At 39.6% G+C, this 15,142-nt stretch overlaps 1 protein-coding gene across 18 annotated transcripts in view; it reads right to left on the bottom strand.

The window, feature by feature from the left end:
• Positions 1-15,142, bottom strand: part of LOC124855180 (titin-like) — a 39,242-nt gene that overhangs the window by 22,858 nt on the left and 1,242 nt on the right. For 9 of the 18 annotated variants that reach the window (XM_047344812.1, XM_047344810.1, XM_047344815.1 and 6 more), the window contains exons 2-15: positions 11,787-11,984; positions 11,628-11,711; positions 11,439-11,543; positions 11,202-11,357; positions 10,773-10,916; positions 9,667-9,810; positions 8,713-8,856; positions 8,474-8,593; positions 8,261-8,380; positions 8,135-8,179; positions 7,935-7,988; positions 7,821-7,847; positions 5,593-5,712; positions 4,687-5,508 (exon numbers count right to left, since the gene is read on the bottom strand). In XM_047344812.1, the coding sequence (XP_047200768.1) occupies positions 4,687-5,508; positions 5,593-5,712; positions 7,821-7,847; positions 7,935-7,988; positions 8,135-8,179; positions 8,261-8,380; positions 8,474-8,593; positions 8,713-8,856; positions 9,667-9,810; positions 10,773-10,916; positions 11,202-11,357; positions 11,439-11,543; positions 11,628-11,711; positions 11,787-11,984 (2,283 nt within the window). The remainder of the gene's footprint in view (positions 1-4,686; positions 5,509-5,592; positions 5,713-7,820; positions 7,848-7,934; positions 7,989-8,134; positions 8,180-8,260; positions 8,381-8,473; positions 8,594-8,712; positions 8,857-9,666; positions 9,811-10,772; positions 10,917-11,201; positions 11,358-11,438; positions 11,544-11,627; positions 11,712-11,786; positions 11,985-15,142) is intronic. The other 9 variants (XM_047344821.1, XM_047344822.1, XM_047344823.1 and 6 more) reach the window with 7 other exon arrangements.

The following is a 15,142-nucleotide window of genomic DNA, read 5'->3' as shown; positions in this document are numbered from 1 at the left end:
TTGAACAGATGTCCTCTTTACTCCAGCCTGCTCTGAACAGTCTAAACTCCGCTGAGTCCGCCGTCTCACAGCAACTTACTCATTCCCGTCATTTCCCCCTATCCGGAGAAGTTTTCCGGTGAGGTTGGTAGTTGCGGATGTTTCCTTCTACAGTGCTCCCTAGTGTTTAATCGCTCCCCACAATCTTTTCCCCATGATGACGTTAAAATCTCTTTTACTTTAGGTCTCCATTCTGGAAAAGCACTAAGATGGGCTGAGGCTCGCTTTACTGATAATAACTGCTTCGGCTGCACTAATGACTTTATATGTGAATTTAAACAGATTTTTGATCAGACCAACACAGCCCGCCGTCTGTGGGCGTTAAAACAAAGAAACAAACCAATTTCAGAGTTTTCTATAGAGTTTTGTACACTAGCAGCTGCTTCAGGTTGGGATACCTGCGCTCTTAAAGCCACTTTTTTCCAGTCCCTTGACGAATCTTTAAAGGATGAGTTAGTTTTGCTAGATAAACTCAAGACTCGAGTCTTTAGCTACTTGAGTTGATAATAGATTGAGAGATAGAAGAAAGTCACGTTTTGAAAGGTTTGCTGTGAGATCAGAGGCACCTCTGAGCTCAGCTGCAGCACTTCACCCTGAACCACTTACACATTCTCCAGAACCCATGCAAATTGGTCGGACTCGGCTCTCCCCAGAAGAATGTCAATGAAGAATGGAATCCAAGCAGTGTTTATACTGTGGCACACACGGACACTTCATCGCCTCATGCCCAGTGCGACCAAACGAGTGGGTCCGCCTGTTGTAAAGGGGAACCTGACGGACCACCATTTCACCCCTACCAATAACAGATTCACCATACCAGCTACCATCTTGTTCTCCCAAGACTCACTCTATTGATCCGGTCTCATTGACTCAGGAAGTGAGCAAAACTTAATTGACCAACGTTTGGTGGAACAGGCTCAGATCGACACAGAACTCCTTCCTATCCCTCGACTGGTTTATGCCATTAACGGTGAGAACCTTCAACACATCACACACAAGACCAAGCCTTTAGAATTAATAATACCTGGAAATCATCATGAACTGATATCCTTCTTCGTGCTTCCTGTTTCTCAGAATCCCCTAGTGTTAGGTTTTCCCTGGCTCCAGAAGCACCATCCACTCCTTAACTGGTCTAACTGTCAAATTAGTTCCTGGTCCACTATCTGCCTCTCATCCTGTTTACATTCAGCCGTTCTACCCAAACAACCAGAACCTGATCCTGGAACAGCAGAGTATCCTGACTTAACTTCAGTTCCCAAGGAGTACGTGGATCTAAAAAAGGTCTTCAGTAAAACTAAGGCTCTGTCCTTACCCCTCACAGGCCATACGACTGCGCCATTGACCTTCTCTCTGGGGCACCTCTGCCCTCCAGTAGACTCTATAATGTCTCACGCCCTGAACGACAGAGATATATCACTGAGTCCCTAGATGCAGGCATTATTCGTCCCTCATCGTCTCCACTAGGGGCAGGGTTTTTCTTTGTGGGGAAAAAAGATGGATCCCTTCGTCCATGCATTGAGTACAGGGGACTTAATCTTGTTCCACTCATCTCTTCCGCATTCAAACCTGTACAAGATGCAACCATATTTTCCAAACTCAACCTCCGTAATGCTTGCCTTTCTTGTCTGATTTCGCCAGGGGGATGAATGGAAAACAGCTTTTAAGACCCCTTTTGGAGATTTTGAGTATCTGGTTATGCCTTTCAGCCTCTGTAACGCCCTGGCCGTATTTCAGGCCCTAGTGAATGATGTCCCCAGGGACTTCATTGATCGTTTCGTTTTTGTGTATTTAGATGACATCCTCATTTACTCAAGAAACCTATCAGAGCATCAACAACACATCCGCTTGGTCCTTCAACGCCTCATAGAGAACCGTCTATATGTAAAAGCTGAAAATGTGACTTTCACAAGACCTCTGTTACCTTCCTCGAATTCATCCTAGAGGGTGGGCAAGTTCGTTCAGATCCAGTCAAGATTAAGGCTGTACTCGAATGGCCCACTCCTGACTCATGTAAAGAGCTTCAACAGTTTTTGGGGTTTGCCAATTTTTATAGAAGATTCATCAGAAACTACAGTCAAACTGCAGCCCCATTAACCGCTCTGACTTCTACAAAATACCCTTTGAGTGGACTCCACAGGCAGATGCTGCTTTTCATAAGCTCAAGGACAGTTTCTCTCAAGCCCCCATTCTCATTCATCCAAACCCATCATAACAATTCACACTAGAAGTTGATGCATTTGATATTGGAGCAGGGGCTGTGCTATCCCAAGTTTCTGACTCTGATGGCAAACTTCACCCTTGTGCCTTTTTCTCCTGCAGATTCAATCCAGCCAAGAGAAATTATGATGTGGAAGACCGAGACCTCCTGGCAATAAAACTGGCCCTGGAGGAGTGGCGTCATTGGCTGGAGGGCGCTGAACACCCAGTTGTGGTATGGACAGATCATAAAAACCTAGCCAACCTTCAAGCAGCCAAATGCATTAACCCTCGCCAGTCTCGTTGGTCCCTTTTCTTTTCACGTTTTAACCTCTCGATCTCATACAGACCTGGTTCAAAGAATATCAAGCCCGACGCCCTCTCTCGACAGTTCTCCCCGGACAACTCTGACAAGGAGCCTGCTCCCATCCTACCGCAAAGTTGTGTTGTTGGAACCCTCATGTGGGATGTGGAGAATTTGGTATCCCAGGCCCTCAGAAATGAACCAGGTCCCGGAACTGGACCCTAAATCGGACTTACGTCTATCAACTGTCCGGTCCCACCTGATCCACTGGTTCCATTCATCCAAGTTCTCGGCCCATCGTGGCTCTAGTTGAACCATCACCCTCATCTCCAGAAGGTTTTGGTGGCCGTCCCTTCATAGGTACGTCAAGGAGTATGTACAAGCCTGTACTATTTGTGCTAGAAATAAGTCCTCTAACCAACCACCCACAGGACTATTGCAACCACTTTGTGTTCCTAAGCGGCCCTGATCACATATAGCCCTCGACTTCGTCACTGGACTTCCCACTTCAAGAGGTATGACCACCATACTCACTATTATCAACCACTTCTGTAAGACCTGTCATCTCATTCCCCTCAGAAAACTACCCTCTGCCCTTCAGACCGCTCAACTTCTGATGAAGCATGTTTTCAGACTCCATGGTATACCTCTGGAGATCCTCTCCGACCGCGGACCTCAGTTCACAGCTAAGGTTTGGAAACAATTCTGCTTAGCATTGGGAACTAAAGTATCTCTGACCTCAGGAAATCACCCTTAGTCTAATGGTCAAATGGAGAGGATGAATCACGAGCTGGAATCTATCCTCCGTTGTGTAATATCAACCAACCCCACAGATTGGAGCCAATTCCTGCCATCAGTTGAGTACGCTCATAATTCTGACACTTCTGCTGCCACAGGTTTCTCCCCTTTCGAAGCTTCTCTGGGCTACCAACCACCATTGTTTGTCATTTTAACAAGGCTGCAAGACCTCAAATCCCTCCTGCCTGTCGGAGTTCTGAGAGTTTCTTTCTGTTCGCCTGTTTTACCTGCTACTAACCCCATCCAACCTCTAGATGGCACCAGATGCACGGTAGGAGCTGAGTCCACAGGTGTTCTCCATCAGCCTCATCAGGAGAGGAGCTAAAGTACTCAACGTTGCCAACACTCCGGCGCCTGAGTGTTAACCTGCAGTGGTAACTCTAGCTGGCCAAGACAAGTCTCCTTGTGATTATTTTCTGAGTACTTACCTTCTCGTGTCCTCCTTTCCAGGTTACCTCCAATTCCGAGATTCTCATCCATTCTGCGTATGCAGAAGATCCAGACTCTCTCTCCGCAAGAGAACTTCACGGATTATCTTCTCAGTTGGCTGCATTCGGGTTTCAAGTCTCCTCAGTCTTCCTGTGAATGAACCTGGCTCACCCTCCACCGTGCTCCTCTCCAAGATCATCCACCTGGTGCCATCTCCACCTCAAGTGCAAGAAAAACAGAATGACCTGTGTTTACCTGAGTTTTCATCATCTCACTTCTCCTCCCCCCTGGCGGATCTCTTTATCATCCTCTGTAAGCAAAAACATATCAAGATCAACAACCCAGAATTGTACCTGTCACTTACCATTGATCTCTTCTCCATACAGCGGTGAGTTCCTGTTTCTCCAGCAAACAAAATATTTCTTAATAAACTTGTTAAAACTTTTCCTGTTTTCCTGAGTGTATTTCTGCCTGTGGGTCAAAGCAGCTACAAAAACGATGACACTGCCTAGCTAAAACATACAGTCATTTTAAATAGATTCAAATATGCGTTCCCATGAGGCTCATTCATCAGATTAAAAGTACCCTTTGAAAATAACAATCTTTAAGCAGGTATTAAACATACTTTTTGATTAAGTTCACATGATTAAAATGATTTATTGTGGTCTTATTTTGTTCTATCCAAAACATTTGGCGTTTTAACAGATGGACGTAAACTTTTGAGAGTGACTGTATCTGTTGGGCTTTGGTCACTTTATGATGATTTGGTTGAAGAATGTTCAATAGACTGTTATAATATATGTCAGCAAAATGCAAACAATGTCCAAAACCACAGCCATTTATCAGAACAAAAGCAGTAACCGTTCAGGCATAATCCAACGCCTTTCTGGAAATGAAAATGATAAATGTGATGATAATACCTGTCTTATACCGGTCAATGTGTTCCTTTAGTGGCGTTTTGGAGTCAGCTTTCTTCTGCTTTTCAAAAGGAATCTGAGTCTTCCTCTTTAGTTCAGGTTTAGCCTTTTTGGTCTCGCTGTTGTTGTTGTTTTCATCATGATCATGCTTTAGTTCAGTATAATCTTCAGTGTAATCAGATGCTGGAGATATTCCTACTTTTTCCTCTTTGTGTTCACCAGACTCGGGTCCAGCACTGTCGTTAACAGGGGTTTTGGATAGCAGAAGGTCAAGTTGTTGAACTGAAGGCTGTTTTTCTAAACCTTCTTCACCACCTTCATACAGAGTTCTGTCATCTTCCCCATCACTGTCAATTAATTCCTCGTCGGCTTTGGATTCCTCTTCTTTCTCCTGATCTTGTGCCATGCCTTCCCTTTTTATTTCTTCCTTCACCTCAGTCTCCTCACCCTCTACCAAAGCCTCCTTAGTTTTAGGTTCCTGCTCTTGTTTCTCTAATTTATCTTCTACTATTGCTTCAATCTTATGTTTCTCCTCTTCCTCCTCTTGGTCTTCCAACTCTTCCTCTTTTTTTGGTGTCTCTTTATCTTCTTCTTCTACCAAGATATCCTCTATTTTAACTTCATTCTCCTCTTGTTCTTGTCCTGTTTTTAATTTCCATTCTTCTTCCTCTTGGCCTTCCTCATGCACTAGTTGTTCTGCATCTTGCTTTGATGGAATCTCATCTACAGTCTCTTCTTCTTCGACAGTTCTGTCCTTCTCAAATTCAACATCTATGATTTCCTCTTTCAGTGAAAGCTTGCGTTGCATTTCTTCAATATGTTTCACTAATAATGTGACAGTATTATATTTAGTTGTTAATCTTCAATTTGCTGAATGTGACTGAATAAAGCAAACAAACATCTGAATACCCTCATCTTCCTCTGCTTTGGTCACTCTTGCTTCACCGGCAGCTCCAGTGGCCTCTTCAGCCTCAGCCTCAACTGCAGCAGAGGAAGCCTCATCTTCGACAGCATGCATCATCTCTGCAACTGTATCAGGAACTTTTGTCATCATCACCAAACCCTTGTCCACATCTTTGCTAATCTACATAAAACGCAGCTTAAAAAGATCTTTAGGGTGCAGATCAAATTTAATTTGTGGAAACTGCAGAAATAGTGAAAATGATAAGTCAAATCAAAATGATAAGTGAAAATGATAAGTCAAATCAAATCAAATCAAATCAAATATTAAAACATGTAAAATCCTCTTAATAATCCAATTAATACACTTCAAATATAAACAGGAAAGCTAAGTTTGGAAATATTTGGGCACTGACACTTAGGTTATTTTGAGGGTGGTCCTTTTCAGTTGTGAAAAAAAAACATTTAACTATTATGGCTTCTATACATGGAGAACTTTTCATGCGACCCGGAAATATGAATCTACGAAAATATATTTGTCATTCTGCTAACCTAAAATTTGAAAACAGTTAATATCAGACTAAGGTAACCTGAGGAAATACAAAAAGGAGTTTTCAAATTGTGATTTTATTAAAGGGAAATAAAGCTATCTAAACCAACCTGGCTCAATTTTAAGAAAGCAATCTTCACCCTTGTTAAATCATGAATTTACTGATCCGCCACATTTTTTGGAAAGCTGCGTTACATGTCATAAGCCACAATCAAATATAACCTGTCTGACAACATGAAGTAGGCAAAAAGATGTGAAAAATAACATTATGCCCTGATCTGTAGAATTTAAGTGCAGATGAAAAAGTCGTGGTGAGTCGTGGTCACCGCAGTGAGAGCCATTATCCACAAATGGAGAAAATGTTGTGAACCCTTCAAGACAATATTTCACAATTTGTCATCAATGACTAATCCAGGAGGTCACAAAATAATTCATTTAAAGCACTGCAGGTCATACTTGCCTCACTTACAGTCAGAGTTCATGATGCAACAATAAGAAAGAGACTGTGTGAAAATGGCTTCTCTGGGATACTTTCAAAGCCAAAACCACTGCTGGAGAACACAGAAGGGCCGTCTCACATTTGTTTTGTCGATCCAGGACCTGAATGACTTGCCGTAATTGTTTGAACCATGAATTTTGCTCTGTAGCAGAAAATCTTAGAGGCTTCAGTTTGTGACGTTCAGCTCAAGTGCACTTGGATTATGATGTCCTAACAATGAGCACCAAGACAATGATCTGAACCTCACGAGCAACTCCACCCCGTAAAGGCCAGAAAAACCTGAAACAAAATGAAGGGTTTGGAGCGGTCTAGTCAAAGCCCATACAAATGCAATTGAAATGCTGTGGCATGTCCTTAAACAGGCCACTCATGCTCAAAAACCCTTTCACCTAGCTGAATGAAAAACACTTTAAGAAGAGTGGGCCAAGGTTGGAACAACCAGTTATTAGGTTTAGGTGCCAATAACTTTTCACATAGCTTTTGAACAGCTTTTTTCCTTAATAAATGAAATCATCATTTAAAAACTGCATTTGGTATTGACTCAGGTTCTCTTTGTCTGAAAATTTGTTATGCTCTGAAGCATTTAAATGACAAAAAGCAAACAGAAAATAGTGTAAGTGTTCAAATATTTCCATTGCTTTTGTACACAACATCTCTATAAATAGTCGAGATACAGTTTACATTCAGTTACACAGAAAATGCAAGAAACAGAAACATTTTATTTTTTTAAGTTCTCATATGCATTCATACAAAGGAAACATCATGAACACATGAAGACTCAAAGTCATAACAGCCAAAAACATTAATGCAGTTTTGTGAAAGGTTACAACAAATTGTGATAACAGGGAAATAAGTCAGTAAATCTGTAACAACAGGGTTGTTTAACATATTTATTATGACAAACATAATGATGCATGTTCAGTCATGCCACAAGAGGTACAAAACATAGACCACCAAACAGTTTACAATGTTTTAAGATTGGCATATGTAACACAATAAACATTAGGACATTCAATAAGGAAAACCACATCATAAACCTGATTAATGGGATAAACAAATGCAGATAATGCTGACATGCAAGAGACGTCTTTAGCAAAACATTCCGCCAATCTATTCATTTTATTTTCTTGCAACACACCTGCTCCTGTTAAAAAATAAATTGTTCACAACATGGCGACATTTTCTCACCTTTTTCAAGCGGAGGTAGAAATTCCCCTACAGTAAAAAGATGTAGCTGTTTCAATGAGGTAGATTCTGTAATTTTGCCACAACATACATACAGAAAAATATTGTACCTCTTACCTTTCTTTCTCACCAGATTGATATCGGATGGAGAAACAACAGTTTCAGAGCTTTCTATAGGGAAAAGTACCACAAGGCTTTGGGCTGGGCCGTTGTTCATATCATATCATATCATATCATATCATATCAAAGTGTGTTACAATGATTTGCTGACAGGATGTTTCAATATGCTTTATAAAGCAATAATTAAAAAGTCAAACCTTTTTCAGTGACAACATTTACAACCGGAGGAGTGACAGGCTCACCTAAAACCAGATAAATTAGTACGCATATGATGTTAAGTATCATAATATTTCAAGATTAACAGTTATTGCTAATAGTCTCACCTTGATCCCCGCCAAGCATACTTGACATGTAACCCAAGAACAACTCCTTCTTGTCGGTAAATTCCAACACTGCATCCTCAACAACTTTCATCGGGTCCACAGAAACGTCTGGAATGATCGCTGAAAAACCAAAACATGCTTTTGTGAACAATGCAATAAATGTTATGAAATTCACTGTGAATACATAATGTTTAAGGATATGTTATGACAAACCTTGTTCACCTATTAGCGTTGTGGAGAGGTAGCTTATTATTATGTTGATTTGTTCTTTGATCATTTCTGCTGTTGTCTTCAGAGCTGTTAAGGGGCTGAATCCCACAGCCTCCTGGATTTCTAATCAGCAGGAAAAAAGAAAAACTAAAAATACTCATAAAAATGGAACAAGAGCCTTGAATACCATGTAATGGACTGTGTATTTAAATAAAAATCAATAAATCTGGTTAACACAGTACCTTTTAATGTGTCCAGTACCACATCCAAGTTAACACAAAGCACATTCTGGATGTATCCTGTGATTTCACTCACAAATTCATTAAGAATATGGAATATATTTCTGCCAATGACCACTGGGTCAACAAATCTGATGTCAATGGTTCCTGTGAAGAGCACCAGAAAGGAAGGACAAGATGTTATTATTATGATTAATATTCATTATCATGCCCAAACAACAGTGGCAAGTGGCAGGTCGCCAGTCCATCATAGGACAACACACAAACAACCATTCACACAACTAAGGGCAATTTAGAGTGGCCAATTAACCTAACAGGCATGTCTTTGGACTGTGGGAGGAAGGCGGAGTACCTGGTGAGAACCCACACATGCACGGGGAGAACATGCAAACTCCATGCAGAAAGACTCCCAGCCAGGATTTGAACCCAGGACCTTCTTGCTGCAAGGCAACAGTGCTACCAACTGCACCACTGTGCAGCCCCTGATAGGCAATCATTTTCCAAAAAAAATAAAAAGCTACTAACATCAAATTTAGCTGGAAGAATTAATACATCATAGCAAACACCTGAGTTCAGCTTGCATGAAAGCAACCTTGCTTTAAGTTAGAAGTTAATAAAAAAAACACTGCTGAAAAAAAAGAAGTTAACTTATTAACTTTTACCAGTTTTAACAGAAATCAGAAACTGACTTTAAACTGTGTGAACAGTAATTAAATAAAGTAAAATAAAATACAAAAGATGTCCTTGGTTTAAGCTTATTTAAGATTGAAATCCTACTATTAAAATGTGAAACTTATCATGTATTTGTATTTAAACAAAAAAAGTCAAGAGAAATATTTGTAAAATATAAAAAAACATGAAGCCTAAATCCAGGCTTTGGAAAGAGTTAAAGGTGGATTTTTTGTGAGGTTTTTATTAGTACAAAACAGTACATATAAGAAATCAGGGAGATCGTACCTTTAAAGATATCCAATATGGTATCTAAAATAGCACAAAGTATGTCCTGAATGTAGCCCACTATTCCACTCACAGCATCATTTGTGAAACTGAAAAAATTCCTGCCAATGACCACAGGGTCGGCATAGCTGATGTCTGCTGTTCCTGAGAAGAACAAGACAGTCAGGAAGAGCTTCAGGTGAGTTACATCATGAATCATGTTCAGTGTTACAGATAATTGAAGACTAAAGAGTTGCTGTAGGGCATTAAGTGACCACTGCCAGAAAAAAAGGTGAATGTTGGCTAATAAATAATTAGTATATTATGTTTTTAAACAGTTCAATTAACATAATGTAAAATAATTGTATTATGTTAATTGAACTGATGCCTCATGGCATATTTGCCTAAGACATATCTGACTATAAAATACGCTATGAGTCTAGCGATATGTTTTTTGGGTTTTGATTGATTTTAAACATACATCTCATTTTAAAATTAATGATTAGTACTTCACTCAGGTAAATTAGATTAAGTACTACTGGCTCAGTCTCTTTTTAGCTGTTTTTCTCCCAGACCAAGCCACTAATTGAGCTACTGTTGCCATTAACTCTGTCTACTCGGTTTTTCTTTAACATTAAAGACATTAAAGACAATAAGACTGGTGTTTCTGTGTTTTATTTGTCTGCTCGGTATTCTTGAACCCTCTGTCAGTTGTACAGAAGCCTCTCATACTAAGCCGGGTTCTGCTGGAGGTTTCTTCCTGTTAAAACTGAGTCATTCCACTGTCGCTACATGCTTGTTCAGAAGGAGGGGTTTCAGCAAAATCACTGACATTGCCATTATGAAGTGATTTAACTGCAATATAATATATCCAAGATTCAGTTTCAGTGTATGTAATTGAATTGTATTCGATGATTCGATTGTTTCTTGTCATGTATATAACTTTTTTTTTTTCTTGTAAACAGCCTTAAGATTACATTTGTTGTGAATTAGTACAATATAAATAAAGTGAACTCAAATAAATATAGACCAGTTACACTTTTTATTTAGATTTTTTTTAACAACTTTTGAGCTTATTTGAACCTGGATCCTGCACAATACACAAAAAACCAATTGAGATGTAGTACCTTTAGAAATATCAAGCACGGTGTCTAATATGGCACAGAGTATTTCCTGGATGTAGCCCATTATTCCACCAACAGCGTCATTTATAACATTGAAAAATGTCCTGCCGAGTACCAGAGGGTCAATGAAGCTAATGTCAGTGGTTCCTGAAAAACACAAACAGGATATAAAACAAATTCTGATTCACAATGTAGTGCAAACTATGTGAGATACAGTTATATGAAGAATTAGGACACCCCATAAAATATTCACTTTGTATAAAGAAATGTTGAATATTCTTAATGTCTTAATGTCCTGAGGAGAAGGCGACCCGGGGAAATTTGTTTTATAATTAGTTCAAGCTGGCAATTGCAACAGGAATTTCTGAAGACTGATTAAGTTTTATTTAATTATAATAAAATTAGACATAGGAATTAAAATTGAGCATGCACCTTTTCTTATGTCCAACTCTGCATTGATTACAGTATCCACAATAACACACAGTGTATTCTTGAAGGAGCCAATCATCCCACACATGAAGTCATTGGTTGAATGGAAAGCTCTTCTTCCAATTACTACAGGATTGATGTAGCTGGGGTAGAAGGTTCCTGTGGTTTAGATACAGGCACATTACATTAGTATCATATTTGTTTCCATTTGTTTTGTTGGCTAGAGGTTCCTTGGCATACCTTCGTCATCTGAAAAATATCGAACAAATGCATCTTTTGCTTCTATAACCTCTTCAGCAGCGTAAGACACAGCAGATGAGGGGTTACTTAAATCAGGAGCACATTCTGAAAAAGATAACCAAGCCATTTCAGTTCTTTCACATTTTGACATCTTCTAATGCAGTCTTGTTACATGTATCCCATGTGTACCTTGGAACTTTTTGAGGAGACTGGATACCTCATCTACAGCGTCGTTCACAGCTTGGACAGGGTCCGTAATGATTTGGTGGACATCTGGGAAAAATAGGAAAAAACGTTCAGAAATCTATATAATATTGAGCCAACACACTCCAAGGGTTTGTGACTCACCTGGTACTGCTTTGTATTCTACAAAGTCAAACATCACCACACCCACCACCACCCAGGACAGGAGAGCAGCCAGTGCAATCAGCAGCTCCACAGAGACTTTGACCTTTCTGAGGAGCTCCAGACCTTTCAATCTGAGAGAGCTTGGCTGTGAAGCTCTGCTGGAGCCCCCGGCTGCACTCACCGAGGGGGGTTTGGCTCCTGTGTGTGAAATATACAGGTCCTTCTCAAAATATTAGCATATTGTGATAAAGTTCATTATTTTCCATAATGTCATGATGAAAATTTAACATTCATATATTTTAGATTCATTGCACACTAACTGAAATATTTCAGGTCTTTTATTGTCTTAATACGGTTGATTTTGACATACAGCTCATGAAAACCCCAAATTCCTATCTCACAAAATTAGCATATTTCATCCGACCAATAAAAGAAAAGTGTTTTTAATACAAAAAACGTCAACCTTCAAATAATCATGTACAGTTATGCACTCAATACTTGGTAGGGAATCCTTTTGCAGAAATGACTGCTTCAATGCGGCGTGGCATGGAGGCAATCAGCCTGTGGCACTGCTGAGGTCTTATGGAGGCCCAGGATGCTTCGATAGCGGCCTTTAGCTCATCCAGAGTGTTGGGTCTTGAGTCTCTCAACGTTCTCTTCACAATATCCCACAGATTCTCTATGGGGTTCAGGTCAGGAGAGTTGGCAGGCCAATTGAGCACAGTGATACCATGGTCAGTAAACCATTTACCAGTGGTTTTGGCACTGTGAGCAGGTGCCAGGTCGTGCTGAAAAATGAAATCTTCATCTCCATAAAGCTTTTCAGCAGATGGAAGCATGAAGTGCTCCAAAATCTCCTGATAGCTAGCTGCATTGACCCTGCCCTTGATAAAACATATTGCTAATATGATGCTAATATTTTGAGAAGGACCAGTATAAGATGCTTGGAAGGTTAACCTGTACAAAGTAACAAGCGGTTGCGTTGTAGAAATTCAAATAGGATGAGCTGTAATTGCATAGTTTTTCCACTAAGAGGCAAAACAATCTTCCAGTTTGAGCTACAAGATGAGTCAGAAAAAACATCCCTTCCCATAACAGTTAATAGTCGTTCAATATTAAATTTTTGTCTCAGAATGCATGACCCTAATCTAAGTAAGATAAAATATAACACAAAACAGTTTTTGTCTGATGCCCACAGTGTTCACAACTAATCTAGTTGTTGCCAGTATTTGTCGGTGGCACTGAAATAATAATAGATAATGATTGATTTCTCATCCCAGGTATAGTTTTTCAAACAACTCTTTTCAAATAAATGTTTAGAATTGTTAAAACAAATGACTGATGCCATACATCACAACTCTCAAATACACCACTTACCCACCTCTCTGTGAACTCTGACCAGTGAAAACAAATACACTGAATCTTATGTATAAAACTCTTTGTCAAAGTATAACAGTACCAAGAACAACAAATGTGAATTAATTAAAAATAAATGGAGTAAAATCTACATCTAGAAGGTAAGCTGCCTCGTGTAATGCAACTTTAATGGTATATCTTTCAACAAGAGTAGTTGCTGTAACAATTGTTTGCTGAAATATTTGCAAAGAGTTGCTTTGTTATTGATCAATTCTCCCAGTTTATCCTGTGATTTCCCTGATTAACTGCAATGAAGAACGGTTGTACTGACAACCAGTGAGAACCTTACAAACAGAGCAGGATCCCTTATACATACTTGTCGGTGTCAGTGTGATACAGAGATTGTCTGGATCTGTCACCTTTTTGGACTCTGTGGTGTCCTGGTGTTATGTTGAGTGTTTGGCTGTGTTTTCTCCCCTCCCTCATTCATAGCTCCTTTAGTTATTGTTGTTTTTCTAATGACTTAGTATGGTTTTCTTTGTTGTCATTGTTGCCATTATTATTATTATTATTATTATTATTGTGCTCTGTTTTCCTTGGGTTCTTTAGTTTAGTTCCCCATCTGGTATCTCTGTGTTTTTATTTGTGGTTAGGTATTTGTTCTCCCCCTTGAACTCTTCTGCTTATTAGTTTCTTTTTTTGTTACTTTTCAGTTACACTGTATTCGGTCTTTGTTTCCTAGTCCTCCCAGTCTGGTTCTCTTTATCTTAATTCTCCAGTCCCTCCTTTATAGGTTAGCTATTGTTATTGTTTATTTTTATTCTTGTCCTCGCTTCCTCTGCCTCATTCACAGTTTGTTATTTCAGTATTGGTTTATAGTTTCTTTTTAGGTCTGCTCACTATCTTGTCATTAGTCCTTTTCCTCATTTAGTTCTATTAGGTTCACCTGCTCACTCTGTCTCCATGTCACACCTGTTCCCTGTTTCTTTGATTATCTGCCATTTGTTCTCCTCTCATGTCTCTCTGTATATTAGTTGGTCTGTGCTCTTTGTTCCCTGCTGGTTCCTCTCTTTGCTCACACTCGCTACCCTCATCATGCCATGTTCCTGCAGTGTCACAGATGTGTACGTTTTTTTTGGATTCAGACTCTGGTCAGTACCTGCAGTGTGTTTTTATGTTTTTTGACCCTTTTGAATAAAGCTGAAGACTGCTTTGAAATGCTGCATCCAAGCCCTTGTCTGCGCCAAAGCCACACCCTGACAGAGATAGTGCCTTACAAAAGTATTCCTATCTCCTAACCTTTTATCATGTTACATCCAGACTTCAATACGTTTTTCTTGGAATTTTATGATAGACCAATACAATAAAAGGAGGTTATATTCTTAAACAGGAGAGAAAATTATACATAATTTTCAAAACATTGCCCAAATACAAATCTGAAAACTATTGTGGGCATTTTTATTCAGCCCTTCTTAGTTAATACTTTGTAGAGCCACATTTTGCTGCAATTACAGCTGCAAGTCTTTAGACTGCCAGTTTTATGCATTTAGAAACTGAATTTCTGCATATTGCTCTTTGTAAATTAGCCCAACCTCAGTGAGACTGGATGGAGAGTGTTGTTGAACTTTCAAGTCCTGCCACAGATTCTTACGTAGATTTGGGTCTAAACTTTGACTGGTCCAACATGTGCTTTCATATAAACCATCCATTGTATATTTATGATTATTGTGCTGATGCAAGGTCAAGTCTCAAGTCTTTTGCAGCCTCTAAAAGGTTTTCTTCTAGGATGATCCTGTATTTAGCTCCATCAATCTCCCATCATCAAGTTTGACCAGCATCCTGACCCTAGCTAAAGAAAAGCATCCCTAAAGCATTATGCTGCCACTGCCATGCTTCATGATCGGCATAGTGTGTTTGGAGTAATGTGCAGTGTCTTCCACCACACATAGCACATATGCCAAAGAGTTCCCTTTTAGTCTTATCTGACCAGAGCATTTTCT

The sequence above is a fragment of the Girardinichthys multiradiatus genome, chromosome 19 (assembly GCF_021462225.1).
Source record: "Girardinichthys multiradiatus isolate DD_20200921_A chromosome 19, DD_fGirMul_XY1, whole genome shotgun sequence".
NCBI classification, from domain to species: domain Eukaryota; kingdom Metazoa; phylum Chordata; class Actinopteri; order Cyprinodontiformes; family Goodeidae; genus Girardinichthys; species Girardinichthys multiradiatus.
The sequence above is the reverse complement of the archived record's forward strand: the minus strand, read 5'-3'. Positions and strand labels throughout refer to the sequence as shown.